The sequence below is a fragment of the Protomyctophum parallelum genome (assembly GCF_964188405.1).
Source record: "Protomyctophum parallelum genome assembly, chromosome: 4".
NCBI lineage: Eukaryota > Metazoa > Chordata > Actinopteri > Myctophiformes > Myctophidae > Protomyctophum > Protomyctophum parallelum.
In genome coordinates, this window is record NC_139700.1 from 23,679,184 (window position 1) to 23,701,370 (window position 22,187).

Genomic DNA, 22,187 nt, shown 5'->3' on the forward strand with positions numbered 1-22,187 from the left:
TAGCCTACACTTTAGCAAAATATGAATGTCTGATGAGAATGTATAATTTCCCTACTGTGCTGTACAAGCACCGTGGAGTCTGTCTCACACTCTCCAACAGACATCCTCAGCCACGCTCCCAAAGTGGCAGCACCTGTCAATCATTATAGTCTAATCACTCATGTGAGAAGTGCATGTGTGGAGTTCCTTTTCTTCACAACAGACTTTTTCGCTTCTAAACCCCTTGTTGCTTTTCCCTGCGTCACTCAGCAATAAGGTGAAGGGGTGTTGGGAGTCAGGTTCGGCGAGGCCCGATCGTGCGGTCACCCCCCGGCCCGGTACAAAGTGTGTGTTATTTAATGAAAATCAAGATTTAACGTAGCGCGCGTAGTCTACACTACACACTATAACAAACATTTATATTCCTGTGTGTGGCGTGCAGAGAGACTCCACTAAGGGTAAATTAAAGAAACAAACAAACAACCGATACCCTAATGGTAAAGGCCGCTCAGGGATTTGTTCCAACTAACAAAATGTAACTAACACCTGCAAGTCACATCCCAACACTTACCTGCAAATCTACACTCTGGGGCTGGGGCCAAATGCTCTCTCCATCCGGCTCCTAACCAAAAACAAACAACCTCAAGTGTGAAACTCCCAACCAACACAAACTCAAACAAATGTCAAACAATATCTGGAAGAAAGTTTAACCAAACAAACTAATCAATTATGTAAGGACGAGCCCCCATTTTGTCATGCACTAGGGGATGCATGGCAAAAACAGGGAGTCCACACAAGAGTATAAAGTTTTGTAATTATATTTATTATATTAAAGTAAGTAAGTGCGGGATGTGAGGATATCAGTCATCAGCAATGTGTGCAGTGTATGGATGTGTGGAGAGTGGTGTGTGTGTGTGTGTGTGTTGTATTAGCTGGTGCAAAACATAACTTAACAAAAGGGTGGTTTGGCCCTTGAGCCAGGTGGCAGTCCTGCTTGCAGGGAGGCCAGAGAGAAGAGTGAGCTGCAGCCAGGAGAGCTCCCTATATAGTCCCCTAAGCCACACCCACCTCATGTGAGCACAATTAGGCTGACGGCCTGCTCCACTCTGCCATCACAGAGGCTTCCCTCTAGCTTACAGTGAGGCAGAGGGGGCAGGGCCGTCACAGTCCGCGTCCTGTGTCGGTCTCGTGCTTGTATCACGGCATCCTGCATGTGCGTGAGATGTCAAAATTAATTGGAATAAAAAAAAAAGTTATGTAGCCTGTATTGGGTCTGGATCGCATCTTGGTGAACTCTTGCAGTGTGTGATGCCTAGTCGGCGATCAATCGTTTAGTGTGAAAGCCACAAAGATATAATGACAGTCGATTTAGAAAAAAGACTATGTAGTGTGAAATATAGCTATAGCTATATACGACCTGATGACTCGTCGACAACTTCAAAACTCCCACAGTGTGTAGGGGCCATAATGCTCCGTCAGAATTACGTTCGGATCCCCACCAGAACTAGCAACAGAAGTGCAACAAAACCTTCTTTCTGTCGTTGTTTGGCGAGCGTCTGATCAGTAATCCTCATATTTGTATAAAGGCAAACACACAGACAAACTTAGATTTATACATGCCAAATGTCTGTAAAATTATAGCATACTGATATATAGAATGCTTTAGGTTCAGTACTCTTCTGTGCTGAATTATTTACTTGGGTCCCACATTCTACATTGACTCACATGCAAAAAAAAAAAAAAAAAGCTAGATAAGATGTATTTTCTGTAAATCCGGTATCTTGAGGCCTAGTTTCCAATTCTGACATGTCTGCCTTGCATAATTCTATCCTATTTCCTGCATTATTGATACCTGGCCTGAAGACTTTTGGAGGAAATAGGCGTGATAATTTGTATGGTTCCATCCATCAGCTCCAGGCTCTAAATGTATCTTCCTGCAACATCCCTCCATCTCATCCCTCGTCAGGAGAATATCACATTCCAACACCCCAAGAAACTGCAGGCGTCCATTTTTGTGGCCTTTATTGATAGGTGTACAGCAGAGAGAGAGAGGGGGCGGGGACGACGACACACAGCAAAGGTTGTCGGTATCGGGACTCGAACATGTGACACCCTGTCAGGCTGGATTGCCACTTGCCAGCCTACTGAGCCTAGGGGCTCCAATTTCGTCTTCGACTTTACCCGCAACGCAGCCTGCAATTCAGCCGCTGCCCGAAAATTACGAATATAGGAGCTTTCTCTGTCCCTTAAAGGTATTTTCGTTCAGCGTCACCCGCTATCTTTTTTGCCGACACCGGTATTTGCGCCTAGAGGTGTGGTCATGGGCGTGTTGGCACGCTTTCCCTTAAATTGCTATTTTGGTCACATACATTTGGGAAAGCGATAGTGGCATTTAAAAGCACCCGCTATCAGTTTGGTTGTTTTACAAGAGCGCGCTCAGGCGGCTAATGCGCGTTCACTTGTACACCTCGATGCGTGCACATGAAACTCCACCTCCTCCTCCTTGCATACAAAAGTGCAACTCACTTGAATGTGGACCCCTGAGATTGCAGAGATCATCCTCGATCGACTGGATCGCCAGCATATATAGTGCAACAGTAACCTTGACAGTCAAGGGCAAGGCATGAGGGTCGTTGCGGAGGGTAGAAATAGGGCTTAATACATCGCTGACTGTTTACATAATGAAGACCACACCAGTCTCCACAATGTGCACACAACCCCCCTCCCTTTTAATGCTTGCTTAATGCTGACATAGCAAGATGATGTGCATATTTGGTTCTGGTTTTTGGATAATAATCAAATGAACCAATCAGCATCTTGCTCTGTGTAGCAGTGTCTGGCCTCTTTTGTTGTGATTCACCTGTGTACCTGTCTCTCCCCCCCCCCCCTCTCATCCACTCTGCACCTTTCCCTCTTCCGCACTTGCTCGTTCTCGAAGATTCGTAAACTGGAGGTAAAACTTCTTGTTTCACGTTGGCCCGAGACTTGAATATAGGGCTGCATCTATTGATTATTTTCTTAGAGATTATTATTATATCGATAACCTTTTTTGATAAATTGAGTGAATTGACGCAAACAACTTTATATAGTTTTATTTGTATAATCGACTAAACGGATACCACATAAGCCACTTTTAACTACAATGGTGTCGTGCAAGAGAGCCGCAAGTTAACAGGCAGGCTGTAATACATGTTTGGATTGTTTTTACATCTGCCACCTTATTAGTGATGTATGCCATGTCCTAGTGCGTAATTGTGCAGTTTTATTTTCTACCATTTACCCTTCTGAATCACCTGTATTGTTGCTGTTAACAGATGACCATATCCCAACTGAAGGCTGAGCTGGAGAAGGGTCCCCAAGAAGCAGCCGTCTATACACAGCAGATCCACCAACTACAGAGCAACCTGAACAACTTGACACAACAAAGCCAGGTAGTGTGCACAGTCCGCACACAGATACACAGTAAAATCCCGACTGATCATTTAACTCTGATCAAATGTAACCATGGAAAGCATGGTCCAGTTGGGGCAATTTGTACACGCTCACAGTTGGAAATGGACAAATCAACGTTAAAGCACTACTAAACAGTTATGCACATTGCACAGATATGTCAGTCATTTGACAGGTTTACAGGGTGGTGAGCACACATTGTAACTGACAACATGCCTACCAAGGCATTTTCCTGCCAACAACAAAAGCTAGGTGGTGTCATTACATTTTACACCGCTTAACGAGCGCCACCAGCTGCGCTTAACCCATTTAGACCGGCTGCCAAGGCCACGTTACTTTCCCTTTAAGACCGGCTGCTGCGGCAGTCTTACTTTATCTCTGGAGCGGGGGATGTGTGCACCCCTCAGGTTTTAGGTGTCTTTCATAAAACTGTGAAGGCCTTTTTTTTTTTTTTTCACTTAATTTTTATTGAAAGGAAGAACAGACAAGAAAAACACAACTGACAAGACTATACGGAAAGAAAAAGAAAAAGACAGAAAAAAAAAACGAAAAAAATGCATTTCTCATATTACAAAAAACATTCAATGAAATCCTATTGCAATATCGCTAGGCTGAGAGAAGAGATTCCACTTTTCCCACTTTTTATAGAATTTATCCTCTTGTAGTCTAAGTATGAATGTTAGTTTTTCCATAGCATACAGTTCCTCAATAATGTCCATCCATTGATCTTTCGTTGGTGGGTCCTGCTGGCACCAGGGTCGTGTGATTGCTTTTTTACTTGCTGCTAAGAGGATATATATATATTTTTTTTTAAGATATTTTTTTGCGGCTTACGCCTTTATTGATTTTTTAAGGGATAGAAAGTAGGCTGACAGGAAACGGGAGAGAGATGGGGGGATGACATGCGGTAAAGGCCGTGTCGGGTCCGGGAGTCGAACCCGCGGCACACCGCGACTGGATCACCAGTCCGGTGCCCAGACCGTTACGCTACGGCCTGGGCCTGCTAAGAGGATCTTGATTAAATATTTATCATGTATTAGAAACTCTTCAGGGATATTTCCCAACAGTAGAAAAGAAACAGACAGAGGTATCTCAAAACACAGAATGGTCTCCAAGGTGGAATGGATGTCTTGCCAGTATTTCTGAATTTTAGGACAAGACCAGAAAATATGAGCGTGGCCCGCCGTGAAGGCCTTTTTTAAATCGGCCTCGGGTCTAAATGCATAAACTGAAGAACATGCAGAACATGGCAGCCTCCTTTCTATAAACCATCCTGCTTCGCTCTGCATCGTTCCATCACAATGCGCCCCCTGTCATCAGGCTGCATGAGTCTGTGTTGGCAACGCTGATATGTTGACAAAAATCACACACGCGTCTATAATTAATTTAAAGCAGGAGTGGGGAATGGGGATCTGCCGTGCAGCCGGTGTCACTTGGGATGAAATATGATCACAGGTAACTGCACCAATGTACTACAGCGCGAATTGACAGTTTGCTGTGTGGGCTGCCAGCTAGAGATGAAGTTCTCTCGTGGCAGGCGTGTGTCCATGTCACTGTGCTCTAAGCCAAGTAGGTGTCTGGAATTCTGGATGAGAAGAGAGGGATTTATGGCTTAGGAGGATAAAGATGAGATAAGGGAACCACATAGAGGATAATTTCTAAGAACAGCCAGGTGAAACAGCCAACGGGGGTTTCGTTGAATCCCAAAGGCAGGATTAAGAGATGAATAACCGAGCAGTAGAACGTGGCGGCGACATGGAGAGAGATAGACGGTGAGGAAGGGCATGAGGAGGAGAGGGCTGGACGTAACAGCACGACGCCTCCAGAGAGAGGGATTGTGGGATGGTCATAAATGAGAGCCAGCTGCTATGTGACTTTGGGCAAAGCAGATAGAAGAGGTTTACCGTGACACTCCCTACTTAGCAGAGCCAAGCACCATTAACAGCATTTTGTACTTTATCACCCAGCTGTCAAAATGTACTGTATGGAGGGGGCCATGCAATGTATACATAACCCTGGTATTAAGTGCCTTGTCATCTGTCAATCTGTCATTAGCAAAGTCACAGAAATGTCACTTCACTCTATTTTGAAATGTGTTCTTAAAGAGTTTTTCTTTTTTACTGAAGACGATTGTGTGTGTGTGTGTGACAAACTGTGACATAAGGTGCTTTCACTCTCTTGCAGCTCCTATCACATTTAGCTTGGGTTCTAGATTGCACGGTGAAAAGAGAGAGGAGGGATGATGTGCAACACAGGTGTTGAGCTGATCTCAAACTCACAACATTGGTGCTTATTTGACTGAGCCACCTGAGCACTTTGAACGTTGTGCTGAATCTATTAACCATTTCCAGCATTCGTACTGTAGACATTATCAAGACGACATCAGACAGTGGAAAGAAGAATAACTTGCAGCCATTTCTATATGATTTCCACACGCCATCATCCTAACTTGACGCTATCTCGTGCTCATGCCTTTTTTCACAGAGCCTGTCAGAAAAGCTATCCCGCGAGGAGAAGGAACACCACGAATTAGAGGAGCGCCTGGGGCTGGAGCTGACCGCCAAGAAGGAAGTGCAAGCTAGTCTGCATCAGAGGGAGATGGAGATACAGGAGCTGCAGGCCAGGGCTGCAGGGGCCGAGGCCTCCCTGCAGAGGGCGCGGGAGGACCTCGGAGAGAGGGCCGAGGATGTGGCCAAACTGAAGAGGGAGGTCACAGAAGTTGAGGTGAAGCATGGGGAACTGAAGGCAGAGAGGAAACAGCTGCAGCAGCAAAGAGAGGACAAGGAGAGCCAAGGAGCCCAGCAGCAGAGCGAGATCAGTCAGGTACACGGTACACCTCAAATTAAATAATATACAGGATGTATTTGACTAAAGCACTTACTATAGCTGTTCACTGTTTAGTGCAAGGTTGGAGATGGGTTTATAATAAAATAAAAAATAAATGATCGATTAGTGTTTACTTTTTTACAATTAACCAAACAATTCGAGAAGCACAGGTTTTTAAATGTATATTTTTATACATGAACCAATGCAAAAAGATATACATAATTGATTTTTGATAAGCAAAATGGACCCTTTGGCTACATTTGTATACTCTCAGAGTGAAAATAACAGTGTATGTAACATAACAATCACACCCGTGTGAAGTGAGGGGTGCTAATATATTAAAGTCTAACTCATGTTGATTAGGTGATGTAAAACAAACGGTCCCAACACAAACATTAAACGCCATTAACAATAAAGAGACACTATGACATAATGAGTTACATTATGAAGTACATTTTCCCTTCATTGTCAATGGTGTTTACAAAACAAACTAAACGAACTAAAGACACACATTAAACCTGTGTATAGGAGGGGCTGGCGCCCCTCAAAAACTACTCCGCTGAGAAATGAAAGGGACATTTGTTGCTTTTGTCCATGTGAAGTCTGATGGCGTTCTCCTCTGACCTGACTGCAGGGAAGATCATAGGGGTAAGACAACTCCGCAACTCTGCAGTCTATTTATGAGCAGGCTACACTAAGACAGGCTCAAAACATTGTCGGCAATGTTACCCATGTTTTAAATGAAGAGTTTGTACTCTGGTAGAAGGTACAAAGAACCAAGTGGAAGGATCACTTTCCCGAACCCTGCCCAAACCACACCTGTTGCAACTTCTTGCAACAAAACAGTTTTAAGGTCAACCACACCATGGGTGAAAGCCCAAGACAAGTTTCCCTTGGGAACAATAAAGTTTACCATGACCTGTCTGCTCTTCCTGTTAGCTGCATGCTAAGCTGCTGGAGGCTGAGCGGCAGCTGGGCGAGTTGCAGGGCCGCCTGAAGGAACAACGGCAGCTCTCCGGGGAGAAGCTGAAGGACCGTGAGCAGCAAGCAGCCGACCTCCAGCTCAAACTCTCCCGTGCAGAGGAACAGGTAGGCTCGGCTGCACCGCTGTGGAATTGGAAAAGTAACGGACCCAAACGTCTGCATGATGAACAGATTTAGATTTAATGCAACGACTGCCATGGACGGCCGATCTCAGTCTTTTCAAATCCAACCGCTCATTGCCATGGACGGAGATCTGCGTCTTTTAATGTTTTATATTGATTCAGTTTGAGATTGTGTCTATCAGCGTGTCTTGGAGATAAACAGGATGTGGTTGGTCCGTCAGTAAATAAGTTCCCCCCGTTGACTTCAATGATAGCCGAAATCTTAACACCCTTTTATCTCGGATCCCAGATTCCGATTCTAATCAAAACAAGCTTTATATACGGCCGAGTTCAGGTCGCGTCACTGGTCTGGGTCCGCGATCCTCCTTCAATAGGATTGCTTAACCGTGAGCTAACTTCTGGTTAAGTCCCGTGAGCTAACTTCTGGTTATAAAGAACCTCACTTTAAAATACTCTTGGCACATGAATGACAGAGACTGAAACAAGTGTGGCAGTCAATGTGTAACTATTTACTTTTAGCGATTCAACCACTTAAAGCCCAAACCACACCTGTTGCAACTTCTTGCAACAAAACAGTTTTAAGGTCAACCACACCAATGCAACTCCTTGCAACTGCCATTGGGGATAATGGTTGCAACTTGCAAGTAGTTGCTTGTTGCAAGGAGTTGTATGGCGAATCATTGGTGCGGTTTGGTAAGGCAACAGGAAAGGGACAACTTCAGATGTACTACAGCATATGTTGACAAAACTAGCTGTGAGGCGACAGCACTACCGACTGTGCCACCGCCCACCGTGCCCCCAATCGTCAGATTGTGCTCACTTTGGTGTCTTTCTGGATGTCCAGTTGAAGGAGAGTGCCAGTAAGAACACAGACCTTCAGCACCAGGTGGAGAAGGCCAAGCAGCAGCACCAGGAGGTGCAGGCCCTGCAGCAGAACACCAATGGCAAGCTGCGGGAGGCTCAGGTAGCGGTACCGCCCAGTTCCTTACCTTCACTTCAACAATGGGCTCTATGCACACACGTCATTTTGGAAAGAACTTGGGCCCCTTCCCTACTTCCTTCACAGGTGTTACCGATGATTCTAATGAAGGCTCTAGTGAAGTCCATTCTGGTCAAACAGTGTCACGGTGCTGCTGCTATTGTGCATGTTGACTCACTGGAAACAGTGGATCTCAAAGTGTCCTTGAGTGGGTTCCAAATGGCCCGTACGGGTGTGTAACTCTGAGAGTGTACAAATTCCAATTGTACACTCTCAGAGTTATCGGGGTCCTTGAAATTAAAAAGTTTGAGAACCACGGCACACTAAATGGAACAGAGCCTTAATTGGTATCATCGGTAAAACCTGTGAATTTCAATTCAATTTCAATAAAATTTTATTAGTGTCAAATCACAACAAGTTGTCTCAAGACACTTTATAAACCAACAAAGATCCACCCAGAGCAAGCAATATTGCGACAGTGGTAACGAAAAACTCCCCTTTAGGAAGAAACGCCAGGCAGAACCCGACTCTACCGACCGTGTCGGGGGAGAGGGGGGGGGCGGGGAGGTTGCTGAGGGGAAATAGGAAGAAAGAATAGAAGAGAGATAAACAGGTAAAGAGATACAGGCAAATACAAGTAGTAGCAATAACAATAATAATGAATGCAGTCCATGGTCGTGCACTGTGAGGGGGACGGGTCCACGGTCACGCTTTGGTGGGCTCCGTGGAGGGGCCTGGTCCACGTTTGGTCCAGGTCGTGCTCTGTAAGGAGGCCGGGTCCACGGTCACACTTCTGGTTCATATTAGAGGTCCACGGAACTGCGAAGTGGAAGACGAAAAGAGACTCCGGGGAGTGTCTCCCCAGATGTTGAGTTAGTGGCAGGCCTTACTGGAGCCTATACAATGTTTATTACAAGCACTGCTGGGAGACAAACCCACACAAACAATGTACGATTTAGGCAATTAGCAGGCGCACAGCACAGGTGCGGGGTTTGGTGGGAGGTTCCCCTTAAGGCTCACTCATAGTCCGGACCCCCGGCGGCGAGGCGACCACCGCTCTGGTGGTGAGCTGACCACCGGAGCTGAAATAACGTTGAGCGGTGGTGAGTAAAAACAGAGCATTGTCTGGTAAAATTGGCACGCAATGACATTTGCATAAATATTGTTTTGCGTAATTATACCTGGTAGCAATGTCACGTCAAATCATCTCCCATTGACCTGCCCACTGGTGCTAGTGGTAGTCCTTTAGAATGTGATTTGATCATTTCTTTGTAATTTCCGGACTATAAGCCGCGGCTTTTTACCCATGATTTGAACCCTGCGGCTTATACAACGGTGCGGCTAATCTATGGATTTTTACAGCTAACGCAGAGCCATCTCAGGCTCTGAGCTAACGTAGCTGCGGCTTATAGTCCGGTGCGGCTTATAGTCCGGTGCGGCTTGTATATGGGATTTTCCCTAAATTTGGCTGGTGCGGCTTATATTCAGGTGCAGCTTATAGTCCGGTAATTACGGTATATTCCATTGAGTTAATCATTGAGCGTTTCTTTTCACTTGCGATTTTCTTTTTTTTGTGTGTGCCAGATGATTAATTTCAGAATTGGGTGAAAACTCTGACAATAATGGAGACATTGAATGTTATCAATGGATGTTTGGCACACAACGCTATCAACGTCTCCATTTTAGAATGACCTGGAGCAAGTGTTGCGTCAGATTGGCGATAAGGACCAGAAGATCCAGAACTTTGAGGCCCTGCTGCAGAAGAGCAAGGACAGTGTGAGTCAGCTGGAGGCAGAGAGAGAAGACCTGTGTGCCAAGATCCAGGCTGGGGAAGGAGAGACGGCTGTCCTCAGCCAGCTGAAGGAGAAGAACCATGCACTACAAGAACAGGTACTGTAGAATAGATGCACACACGCTGACCCAACTTAAAGGGATATCATATTTAACTTTCAAAATAACTTTTGGTCATTTTATCGTCTACTCAGGCTTATGTGAACACCCCAGACAGTTTTTTAAGTTGCTTGATTCAGTATTTGATATTCATTGTAGATGCCCCGCCCCCTTCCTATACAAACCCATTATAACTTCAAACACCCGTCTTTTTTTCTGCTGACTGATACTGTCCTTCTAATGCTTGAGGGGGGGTGTTTTTTTCAATTATTTTTATAATTGTTTTGGAAAATGTGTAGGACTGCTGCGCGACGGAGGAGACTAAAGAATAAATGAAAATAAAAAATAAATGAAAACAGTAAATGAAAAAACACAGCCCCCTGCCTGGGGGAAAAAACTGTTACTGAGACAGTTTTTACGTCAACATGAGCTAATCGTCTTTTCTGTAACTGTCGCCGGGGGTTGAAGGTCACCCACATGACAGACAAGCTGAAGAACCAGTCTGAAAGCCACAAGCAGGCCCAGGACAACATCCATAAGCAGGTCCAGGAGCAGAGGACCCAGCTGCGGTCTGCCGAGGACCGAGCACAGACACTCCAGACCTCTGTGACTGAACTTACAGCCCAGCTCACAGAGAACAAGGAGAAGGTGGCTCAGCTGGACTCACAGGTAACTGTCACAATCACCTGTGGCTCTGATCAGAGCAATTACTGACTCCAATAATGAGTCAGAAATCCTAGCAGCAAAATTAGTTGGACATTCACTTATTTGGGAAATCTATTGAACAGCTCGCTCCTATTATAAAAAGGAAATTCTGATATTTAGTAGTGTATAACTTCTATCTCATATACCAGTATGTACTAAGGTTGGGTGACGAATACGAATATATCGGCAATCGTGGATTGGATGAGTCCATCGTCGAATATTTTATTAGGTGATTTTCTCAGCGATTTTATTTTATTTTTTATTTCGCAAAATAATACTCAACCTTATCAAACAACTCTTCAAATGTCGCCCAATTAACCTGTATAGCAAAATAAAGTGTGAGGAAAATGCGAATCAATTTGGGCCAGCAAACTAGTAATAGCCGCCGGTGGAAACCCCCCCGTCCCCTTGTAATGGTATGCCCCATTGACCAAGCAGCAGCCATGGCAGCAGCATTGGGGTCCGGGGAGGAGAAGTTACTGTAGGCTACATGACATGTGGTTTCATCACAACCGACATGCTTCAATGCACAACCTTGGGGGGGGGGGGGGGACTAAAAGAAGAAGGAAAAGGAACCGACGAGGAGTGACAAAGCATTAGCATTGCAACAAGCTAAGCTAACAACAACACCAGTTTAGCTCAGCATGCTGCTTGTCTGATTAAACTTCACTTCATCTCCACCTGTAATCTATGTTATTTTGTTACTCTGACACCAGCGAAAACAGGCAGATCTACAAAGCTCTCAACGCGTAGCGAACGGCACTGGAAAAACAGGCAGATCTACAAGCTTTCAAGGCGAGAGCTTGTAGATCTGCCTTTTTGAGTGGTGCAACCACTACAAGGAACAGCAATGTCCGTGTTCACCTATGCGTCCGCCTATGTGACGTTAACCCACCTATGTGACTATGAGCACCAGTATGACTATTAGTACCAGTACGGGCGCTGTTGTGCCAGAAACAGAGAGAGAGATAGTGCTGCACTGTTGCCTGCTAATGAGAGAGAGAGAGAGGGGGGGGGGGGGGGGAGGGGAGTTGCACCACTCAGTTCACACCAGTGTGAACTTTTTCAATATATAGACCATCGGCGATTTTGGGCAGACGATGGGTGATTAAAAAATAATTGGCATATCGTCCAACCTTAGTATGTACATACAAGTACATGCTAAAGTATTCGCCCCTTTCATCTAATTTGTTTCACAAACAATGACTTCCTCAACACAAACTTGTTGAGGAAGTCAAGGGTTTGTTTTATTTTGTTATATACACTACACTGTAGTGTATATAACTGTGCTGTAGTGACTACAGCACAAATACATGTACCGGTAGTTTAAGATGGCTTAATCCACAATTCCACATGTGTTTTCTTCCAATGCACCCCCAGCTGAAGGCCAAGACTGAGATGTTGCTTTCTGCTGAGGCTGCCAAGGCTGCCCAGAGGGCTGACCTGGAGAACCACCTGGAGACGGCCCAGCATGCACTGCAGGACAAGCAACAGGTCAGAGCCTTATGTCTCAGGCCATGTTTACTTTATCGGGGGTGCCAGGCGTCTGAAATACGAAGAAGAAACGTGTGATGTCATGGCTCTGCTCGTGTCGGCTGATGTAGACATACGCCACGTGCGTTTGTCCCCCCGCCGCCAGTCCATTGTTGTGGACTGACGTAAAGAACATCACAGCTTTCATCGCCTACGGCACTCGCCTATGGTTCCTTCCATGCAGTTACAGTCATCATATTCTTTATTATAGCACACAACCTAATGTGTTCTTTTGTTTTTATACCAGTTTATTTCAATATCTCAAGATTAAATGATCTCTTCATACAGTATGTGTGTTGTTATCAACTTACTGTATCTGCACGATGTTACAGCAAATACGTAGCACAGAAACAACTTTTATATAAAGAGATAACTTTGTTTAAAATGACCTTAACCTATGTCTCCTCTCATCCTCTGATGAATCTGTTTTGTCAAAGTGCCCAATAATAACCTGACTTCCCTCCCTCCCTCCCCCAGGAGCTGAGAAAAACTCAGAAGAGGTTGGAGGATCAAGGCCACAGGCTGCAGGAGAAACAGGAGCAGTGCAGCCAGTCGGAGGCTGGTCTGAAGGAGTGCAAAGACAAGCTGCTGACCTCAGAACATCGGATAGAGAAGTTAGAGGGACACGGCAAGGTCAGTGTCAAGTGTACAGTATATCGTTGCTGCCGGGCAGAAACCTCTCTTTTATTGTGAATTAATGCCCTACTTGATCATACTACAGCGTTACACGAAAGCATCAAAGGTGAGCTTATATATTTGCTTTTTGAATTTGAATCTTGAAAAGTAACAGTTTTGGTTTCCACCCGACAGAGACGATATACAAAACCTATACATGTGAAAACAGCCTGTGCTCTTGTTGATCCTGTAAAGGTACCTTTGCAAAAGGTCCAATAAAAGGCCTGCTAGTATGTGCTTTTTGTCTCACGTGTGACTGGTGTGGTAATCTGTGACAGAAAGTGGAGATGCAGTTGGTGGAGGTGCAGGCAGCACGGGAGCAGGCCCAGCAGGAAGTGCAGAAGCTCCAGACAGAGAGGTCCGAGGCGAAGAGGAAGACCAAGGAACTGGAGCACCAGCTGCAAACGGAGAAAACGGGGTGAGACACACCGACACGGGAGCACAGATTGGGCCTTGTTCACAAAGCTCTTCTTAGATTTCTACTATAGATTTCTAGTTTTCCTTTAGTATTCCTAAGTGAAGAGAAACATCGGATTCGTTAAAGGGTGTGTACAGCCTTGTTCTATTTCATACCTTCTGACCGCCAGAGGGGCGGTGTTTTCAACACCTGGATATGCATCACGCGCTCGCGCATTGGTCGAATATTAATACCAACACTGTCACTCGTGACCACCTGTGGGCATGAGCCATGGATATAGGTGCTCAGTCCACAGGGATCATCCTCTTTCATCTTTTCGCCTCGAAAAGCGCAGGTCATTTGAAAACTGAAACAGCTACGCTTTTGTGTCTCGAAACCAACACGGTTAGGAGCTGCCTTGTACCCTCCAGAGACGCGTGGTTTGTTTCCATTGTTTTTTGCATGACTGGGGTTCCCCCCCGTGCGTTCGATAAAGTTTGTCATTGGAGGTAAGTTGAAGTGACAGACTGTACTAGCATTGAGGGTGTCTTTCGCCCCGCCGCTGCTGCTGGCGTGCGTTCTGTAGAAACAACGAAGTGTTTCTGTGAGCAGCTCGCACGTGAGTAACCTATACTTTCTACTGTTTGACAACGTGTGTTGTGCTAACGTGAGCTAACGAGAGTGTACTTCGCTCCACCGCTATCGTTGTAGCTGGGATCTGGATAGTATATTTATTACTCTCTACCGTTGTTTGACAACGTGTGTTTTGAACCAGCGCCGCTGCGCGCTGTGTTTGTGCTGCTAACGTGAGCAACGAGAGTGTACTGCGCTCCACCGCTATCGTTGTAGCTGGGACCTGGATAGTATATTTATTACTTTCTACCGTTGTTTGACAACGTGTGTTTTGAACCAGCGCCGCTGCGCGCTGTGTTTGTGCTGCTAAAGTGAGCAACGAGGGTGTACTGCGCTCCACCGCTATCGTTGTAGCTGGATACTACTGGGTTTACTGTCCCGTTTAAAAGTTACGATCCTGACACGCACAGAGTAACTTGCGCTCTGCCGTTTACCACTGCCTGCCAGTGCACCGGTTGTATTTGGTTAATCCATTCAACGCCGAGGGCTGATTTGATTTATTTCTTATTAATTGCCCTGTTCTACTTATGCATTAATATAGGCTTGAGAGTGCCTTACGCTCTGCGGCCTGCCACCGTATTTCAGCAAGGGCTGCTACGTTGTGGTTATTTTTTGGTTGTATTTGAACTCATTCAACGCAGAGGGCTGATTTGATTTATTTCTTATTAATTGCCCTGTTCTACTTTTGCATTAATATAGGCTTGAGAGTGCCTTACGCTCTGCAGCCTGCCACCGTATTTCAGCAAGGGCTGCTACGTTGTGGTTATTTTTTGGTTGTATTTCAATCAACGCTGAGGGCTGAGTTGATTTATTTCTTATTAATCGCCCTGTTCTATTTTTGCATTAGTATAGGCTTAAGAGTGCCTTACGCTCTGCGGCCTGCCACCGTATTTCAGCAGGGGCTGCTACGGTGTGAATACTTAATTATTTAATTATTTAACTCATTCAGTGCCGTTACGGTGTAGTGCCCATATAGGCATTAAAAGAGTGTTCTTCGCTCCACTGCCTGCTGCCGTGGTTCAGCGTGGGAGACTACTGTCACGTACAGTCATCTAACATAAGCATTGAGAGTGTATTTCGCTCCACCGCTTGCCATCATGAACAGCATCTGTACTGAATGCTCGGCCTTACTGAGTGGAAGATGGCCATGATATGTGCCCGACTTGCCTTGGCATCGCCCATCTAAGACAGGCACTGACAGAGGAGGCCTGTACCAACTGTGCCAGCATGCCCTATGCGGCGAGGATTGCGAGGCTTGCTGCAGTGGAGAATTTCTTTAACGACACAGCTTGCCCAGTAATGCCCACCCTGAGCCCGGTGGGTGATCCCCGTAAGCGCAAGGGTGTGGGGGCAACGCCCAAGGGCTCAAAGAAGCCCAAATTAGCCACTGTGGTTAAAGAAGCCACTGTCGGCCCAGGCCGTAGCGTAACGGTCTGGGCACCGGACTGGTGATCCAGTCGCGGTGTGCCGCGGGTTCGACTCCCGAACCCGACACGGCCTTTACCGCATGTCATCCCCCCATCTCTCTCCCGTTTCCTGTCAGCCTACTATCTGTCCCTTAAAAAATCAATAAAAGGCGTAAGCCGCAAAAAAATATCTTAAAAAAAAAAAAAAAGAAGCCACTGTCACCAGAGATGACCCCTTGGCTCACAAGGTGGACACGTTGGCCTCTGAGTTTGCACAGATTAAGGCCCTCCTGCTCAATCTGCAGCCTGGTGTTCCTACCGCCGATACTCTGGCTTCAGTGCCTCGGCACCGGGGCAGAGATGACCACAATGGTCATGCCAGGGAGAACAGAGAGCGGGATGAAGATGCCATTTCCATCACAGCCTCTGACTCCCTCTTCACTAGCGTTGATGCAGATCTTGATGATCTGGGAGAGGACGACGGGGGGGCACACTCGCCCCACCGCTCAGAGACGAGCTCTCTGGGGCCGGAGGGGGATGCCGCTCAGATTCCTGGGCACGACCTTTCTGTAACCAAGCAGGCCATCCTGGTGGCATTGTCACGGCTGGGGCTTGACACCCCTGAGAATACGGCCCCAGTGCAAAATGCCTTTTTTAAGGGCACTGGTCAGCCTACGTCATTCAATGTGCCGCCCTCGGCAGATTTCATAAAGGAGCTCCAGTCGTGTTGGGGGGATCCGAAGTCGAAGCTCCACTTCGCACAGGACTGCAGGGCCTTGTTGGCCATGGGGGATGCGGCCACATTGGGTTTGGACCACATGCCTCCAATTGGTGAGACCGTTGCCTCCCTGGTAGTGTCCCCAGACGAGGCCCTCAGGCCTGATGCTCGTTGTCCACGAGCGCAGTGCAGAATCACGGACGATTTCCTGACAAAGAGCTACGACACAGCAGCTCGTATGGCACGTCTCGGCAACTCCCTTTCCCATCTTGTCCTGGCCCTATCCCAGTCTCTTCAGACGGCGGGGGCTGATGCCCCGACACAGAGCCTGAGCGACGTTTCCCTCAGGGCCTTTGCCTATATGACCAGGGAACTTGGCAGATTGATGTCCACCCTGACCATGGCCCGTCGCCAGGTATGGCTCGCCCAGGCCCCATTGTCGAGCAGATGTAAGGATTCGCTCCTCAAGCTGCCCGTCGTTCCAGGGGCGGTGTTTGGGCCCGCAGCTCAAGAAGCCCTGGAGCGTAGTGTTCTGGCGAGGAAGTCCAGGAAGCAGTATGCAGACCTGCGTCAGGGATCTGACAGGTCTGCGTCCCGGGCTGGCAGATACTCGGCTCCTTCCTACCCAGCAGCGGGTGCTAGACGTTCCTCGGGAGGAAGGGATTCCTTCCCTCGGCAGGACCGACCCCAACAGGACCCCCCGCAGGCCTCCTTTCGGGCACCCACAGGCAGGGCGCCTAGGCGTGGGGCCTCTAACAGGCGTTTCTCCGGACCATCTAAGGCCCGGGGGAGTCGGACATGACCCCCCGGACCCAGGCCCCAGCAGGTTCACCCCACAACATCTCAGCCGCTGGGAAGCCTTGACCACAGACCCCTGGGTGCTAGCGACGCTGTCCAGGGGCTACAGGATCCAGTTCAGACGTCGGCCTCCGCCATTCAACGGGGTAAGAATGACCGTGGTCGACGACCCACTGAGGTCTCAAGCCCTCAGTCGGGAAATTACAGAGCTCCTACAAAAGGGAGCCATAGAGCGTGTACCCGGTGCAGCTCAACTAAGAGGGTACTACTCCTTTTACTTTCTAGTTCCAAAAAAGGATGGCAGGCTTCGGCCGATCCTCGACCTCAGGCGGTTAAACCAGCACCTGAAGGTGTTTTCTTTTCGGATGCTGCGCACGGTGGACGTTCTCCAGTCCGTGTCAGCGAACGACTGGTTCACGAGCATCGACCTGAAAGATGCTTATTTCCACGTGCCAGTGGCACCACACCACAGACAGTTCCTTCGCTTTGCCTTCATGGGGCAGGCTTACCAATTCCGGGTGCTCCCGTTCGGTCTCTCTCTCTCCCCCCGGGTCTTCACCAGGTGCATGGCAGCGGCACTTGCCCCACTGCAAGCCAGAGGTATGCGGATCCTTCCATACCTGGACGATTGGCTCCTGGCCGCCTCGAGTCGAGAGAGGGTGCTCTGCGACACGTCTGCCCTGCTGGACCATGTGGCACAGCTGGGACTCACGGTGAATTTCACCAAGAGCGCTCTGACTCCTCGTCAGGACGTGGTATTCATTGGCATTGCCATCAACTCTGTCTCAATGAGAGCTTGCCCCTCCCCGCAGCGGGTGGACAGCATACTGGAGCTTGTCTCCCGTGTCCAAGGGGGTACAAGGTTGACCTATGGCCTGCTCCTCCGCTTGCTAGGCATGCTGACGGCTGCATCCACAATCGTGCCCCTGGGACTCCTCTCTTTGCGCCCCCTACAGAGGTGGACCAACGCCTTGGGCCTCGACCCCAAGAGGCACCAGAAGAGGCTGGTGAGTACATCCAGCCAGTGCCGGCGGTTGCTGGATCCTTGGAAAAAACGGCAAGACCTTTGCCGCGGTGTCGTCTTGGGCTCAATACCCTCCCGCCGGGAGGGTATTGGGTGGTGGACGCCGTTTTACAGGCCTACAAGCACCGGGGGCTGCCGGCTCCCCCTGTCAGGTGCCACTCAACTCGGAGTGTCTCCACCTCCTGGGCCGCGTTGAGGGGTGTCCCGCTGGCCGATATCTGTGCCGCAGCGACATGGGCCTCTCCGTGCACGTTTGCCCGCTTCTACAGGGTGAATGTGACCGCCCCTCACCCTGTGGCGACGGCAGTGCTGTCCGCCTCTTCAACCTGCAACTGAGGTTCGTTGAGTGCAGGTTCCTCGTGACCATGTTGGTATGAGTCATCCAGGTGTTGAAAACACCGCCCCTCTGGCGGTCAGTAGGTATGAAATAGAACGCAAGTTATCTATATAACTATGGTTCTATGAATACCGGATGACCGCCAGAGTTCATTGTCACTCGGAATCCCGACGAAAAGATTTCATGAGGATGATCCCTGTGGACTGAGCACCTATATCCATGGCTCACGCCCACAGGTGGTCACGAGTGACAGTGTTGGTATTAATATTCGACCAATGCGCGAGCGCGTGATGCATATCCAGGTGTTGAAAACACCGCCCCTCTGGCGGTCATCCGGTATTCATAGAACCATAGTTATATAGATAACTTGCGATTTGTGGGCATCTCAGTTGCATACGATGATGAATTCAACCTGTTCGTGAAATCAAAATGCACATTCATGTTTGAATCATTTGTATTGTTCCAGTTTGTGTAAAGTTTGGCACTATTGTATTTGATTGTACATGAAGAATAAGGTATTCTAATAACAGTCACCTATGTTTTGTGCCACGTACAGTACGAGTGTCAAGTTTGATAAATAACTAGAAACCAGTAAAACTTGCCTTTTTTTTATATTGAATACTTAGTCAGACATGTAAACAGCACAGAGGTACAGTAAGACATTTAGGCTAAAGGGATACAGTAACATTAACAAAGTCCTGTTTTTTGTGATAAGGGCTGTGACGCTACAAGGGGAGCTGAAGAAGAAGGCGGCTGCCTTTGACGACAGCCGCCAGCAACTGGAGCGGTTTGAGCAGGAGAGGGGGGCTCTCAGAGCCCACCTGGACAAGGTGACACAGGAGGGGAAGGCGCAACAAGCAGAGTTGGACAGGAAAGCCCAAAGCTTGGCGTCAGACCTCCAGAAGGCCCAAGAGGAGAGAGACACTCGGGGGAAGGAGCTCACTGCTGCTAAAGACAACATGGCCAACACCAGCAAGGCCCTGAAAGAGTCTCAAAATCAATTAGACAAGGAGAGGAAGAGCAGTAAGTCCGCTGTGGAAGAGAAGGTGAGTTCAGTAAACTACAATGTGTTTCAAGATCAATTATGTATACTTCTCACATATTTACAGCAAGGAGATGCTACTCTTTACAAGTCATCTACAGTAGCAGATTAATCTTAATCCAGTGTCATGTTGATGTACGGTATCTTGAGTAAAGTGGACCAGCCTTTGTCTCATCCATAGCTTTGTGTATGTATATTATGTATTGTTAATATTAATTATTAATAATATTATAATGTTTGTTTGTTATTATACTACTCTTTAGGAGAAGTTGCATGAGAAGGCCAGACAGGAGCTTCTGAAGAGCACTGAGGCCAGCACTAAGGAGCTCAAAGAGGTCAAAGAGCAGACAGAGAGGCTAAGAGAGGTATGCAAGTACAGTAACCTTACAGTGTGGAGGAAGGTCAAAGGGTAGGATGGGCTGTCCCAATCCGATCATGTGATCGGAAATCATGATTTTATCATGATTATTAGTGAGGACCTATTATATGAAGAGTGGTGAAGTGGTCCTTTAAGGTAAACCACACCAATGCAACTCATTAAGTTGCAATGAGTTGCATTGGTGTGGTCTACTTTTAAAACCCGTTTTGTCCCAACCCGACCATTTGGTGTGGTTTGGGCTTTAGACTGGATATTGCCCCCCCCAGGTTAGCAGAGGAAGTGTAGCGCCCAGGATTACAGATTAGATCATTGACACTGGGTTGCAAAATCGTGGGAAATAAAAAATAGACTGGATACTGTGTGGGATTTTGGATAATGTACTATTGTGGTATGGCATAAGTGTCCTACAAAAATATAAATATCGGATCGGGAAAAATCGGTATCAGCAGATACTCAAAATCAAATGATCGGAATCGGATCGGGAGCAAAAAAACGTGATCGGGACATCCTTGGGGTCTAAGTTATATAGCCAGTAGCCACCATGTGAATATGGCCAACTGCTGTGTCTACATAAACAACAATCTGTCCCCAGACAGAGAAAGGCTTGAACACCAAACTGGCTGCACTAACACAGCAGCACTCAAAGACTCAGGAGGCACTGAAAGAGAAGGAGAAAGGTGTTCAGCAGCTGCAGGCACAGCTAAAGACAGTCCAGGGGTCCTTCGACCAGGAGAAGAAGAAACTGGAGAGCCAAGTGACGGAACTACAGGGCACTGATGCCAAGAAGGCAAGTATCGTTCCCCTCAGTCCCATAATACTGTTCACATTTAAACCATGTTATAATACCAGTTGCATATTTATATTTACATAATTGTCTCCACCAGGCCGAAGGCATGGGGGGAGAGTATGTTTTGCACTCCGTCCGTCCGTCCGTCCGTGTGTGTGTGTGTGTGTGTGTGTGTGTGTGTGTGTGTGTGTGTGTCCGTGAGCAGCTAATCTCGGCCACCGTTAACCCGGTCGATGCCAAATTTTGCACACACTCCCTGGATGCCAACGATGAACCTCTGCCCCAAACTTTCCAGAACGGCCTGTTATAGCGCCACCAGGAGGCCGCTTTGTGCAAAACAAGTTTTTGCACAGTACACCTACAGATTTTGTCCAAACATCACGCAAATTGGTACACAGTCTCTCTACAGCCATTCAACGAAACTGGTCTTTCAGATTTCTCAGACTCCATCCTGATTGGTTAAGATTGGCTTCCAAAGTTCACAGGAGTGCTCAGTTTCAAACAAAATGCTGCAAATCATGAACACATCGCGTGATTTCCGTGAAATTATGCACCCACATTCCCACTAGGCCGAGGACGAAATGCCACATGAACAATTTCAACTCAGCCTCAAGGTGGCGCTATAACTGGCCGAAAAGTGTTTTTACCTCTAACTGCACGGATCTGTGGATAACTTTGTATGCCAACTCCCTAGTTTACTTCTGTTGCCCTTTTATCCAACCACCAGATGAAGGCAAGCTGCAATGTCCTACATTCCTATCCTGGTGGAGACCTGTGCCCAGAAGGGCACTTTTTCTAGTTATATCTGCAGTGCATATTGATTTATTAGTAGTGATATGTGTGCATGTAGCATGTATAAATAAACTCCCCCCTTCCCCCCCCTGTATCGGTAGGTTGAGGAGGTGGGCAGGTTGAACGAGAAGGTATCGGGGCTGGGCCAGGAGATGGCTGCTGAGAAGAGTCTCACAGCAGATCTCCAGAAGAGCTTGGAGCAGAGCCGAGAGAGCCTCACCAAACTGCAGTCTGACTGCTATGGAAAGGAGTCTGAGGTTTCTGCACTGCGCCAGGACCTCAAGGTATGTTTTACTGTACATGTAAACAGAGCTGATACATTTACACACTTTTTCTTTTGTAAATTATTTAAATAGTTTTGAGGAAAACAATTTACATGCATATAACGAACGATGCAATGTGACATAGCTCTGTTTACACAATGCTGTACCCCCTCCAACTACTGTATACTTTCCCCATTTTCAACTGTTTTATTATATTTTGAGTTTGACACTTGCTTTCAACTAGCTACTAAAATGTACCATTTGTCTCACTGGCACATTTACAGTGAAGTTAATTTATGGCTACGGGCCTAATAAAAATAAAATGAATAAATAAATGTGCTGCACTACTGGCCACACCCTGTCATGTAATACTACTAATCTTGAACCGTTGGCACCTGAGGAAAAACAGGTAGTACTACATGGATTTTGGGGTGTGGCCAAATGAGGCCAACAGTCAGCCTGGGCACA

General features: G+C 47.2%; 1 protein-coding gene across 2 annotated transcripts in view; it reads left to right on the forward strand.

The window, feature by feature from the left end:
• Positions 1-22,187, forward strand: part of eea1 (early endosome antigen 1) — a 36,556-nt gene that overhangs the window by 9,841 nt on the left and 4,528 nt on the right. For both annotated transcript variants that reach the window (XM_083763320.1, XM_083763321.1), the window contains 13 exons: positions 3,294-3,410; positions 5,914-6,252; positions 7,195-7,344; positions 8,206-8,325; positions 10,027-10,230; positions 10,699-10,899; positions 12,316-12,429; positions 12,946-13,101; positions 13,422-13,561; positions 19,172-19,502; positions 19,762-19,863; positions 20,470-20,664; positions 21,558-21,740. In XM_083763320.1, coding sequence (XP_083619446.1) covers positions 3,294-3,410; positions 5,914-6,252; positions 7,195-7,344; positions 8,206-8,325; positions 10,027-10,230; positions 10,699-10,899; positions 12,316-12,429; positions 12,946-13,101; positions 13,422-13,561; positions 19,172-19,502; positions 19,762-19,863; positions 20,470-20,664; positions 21,558-21,740 — 2,352 coding nt within the window. The remainder of the gene's footprint in view (positions 1-3,293; positions 3,411-5,913; positions 6,253-7,194; positions 7,345-8,205; positions 8,326-10,026; positions 10,231-10,698; positions 10,900-12,315; positions 12,430-12,945; positions 13,102-13,421; positions 13,562-19,171; positions 19,503-19,761; positions 19,864-20,469; positions 20,665-21,557; positions 21,741-22,187) is intronic.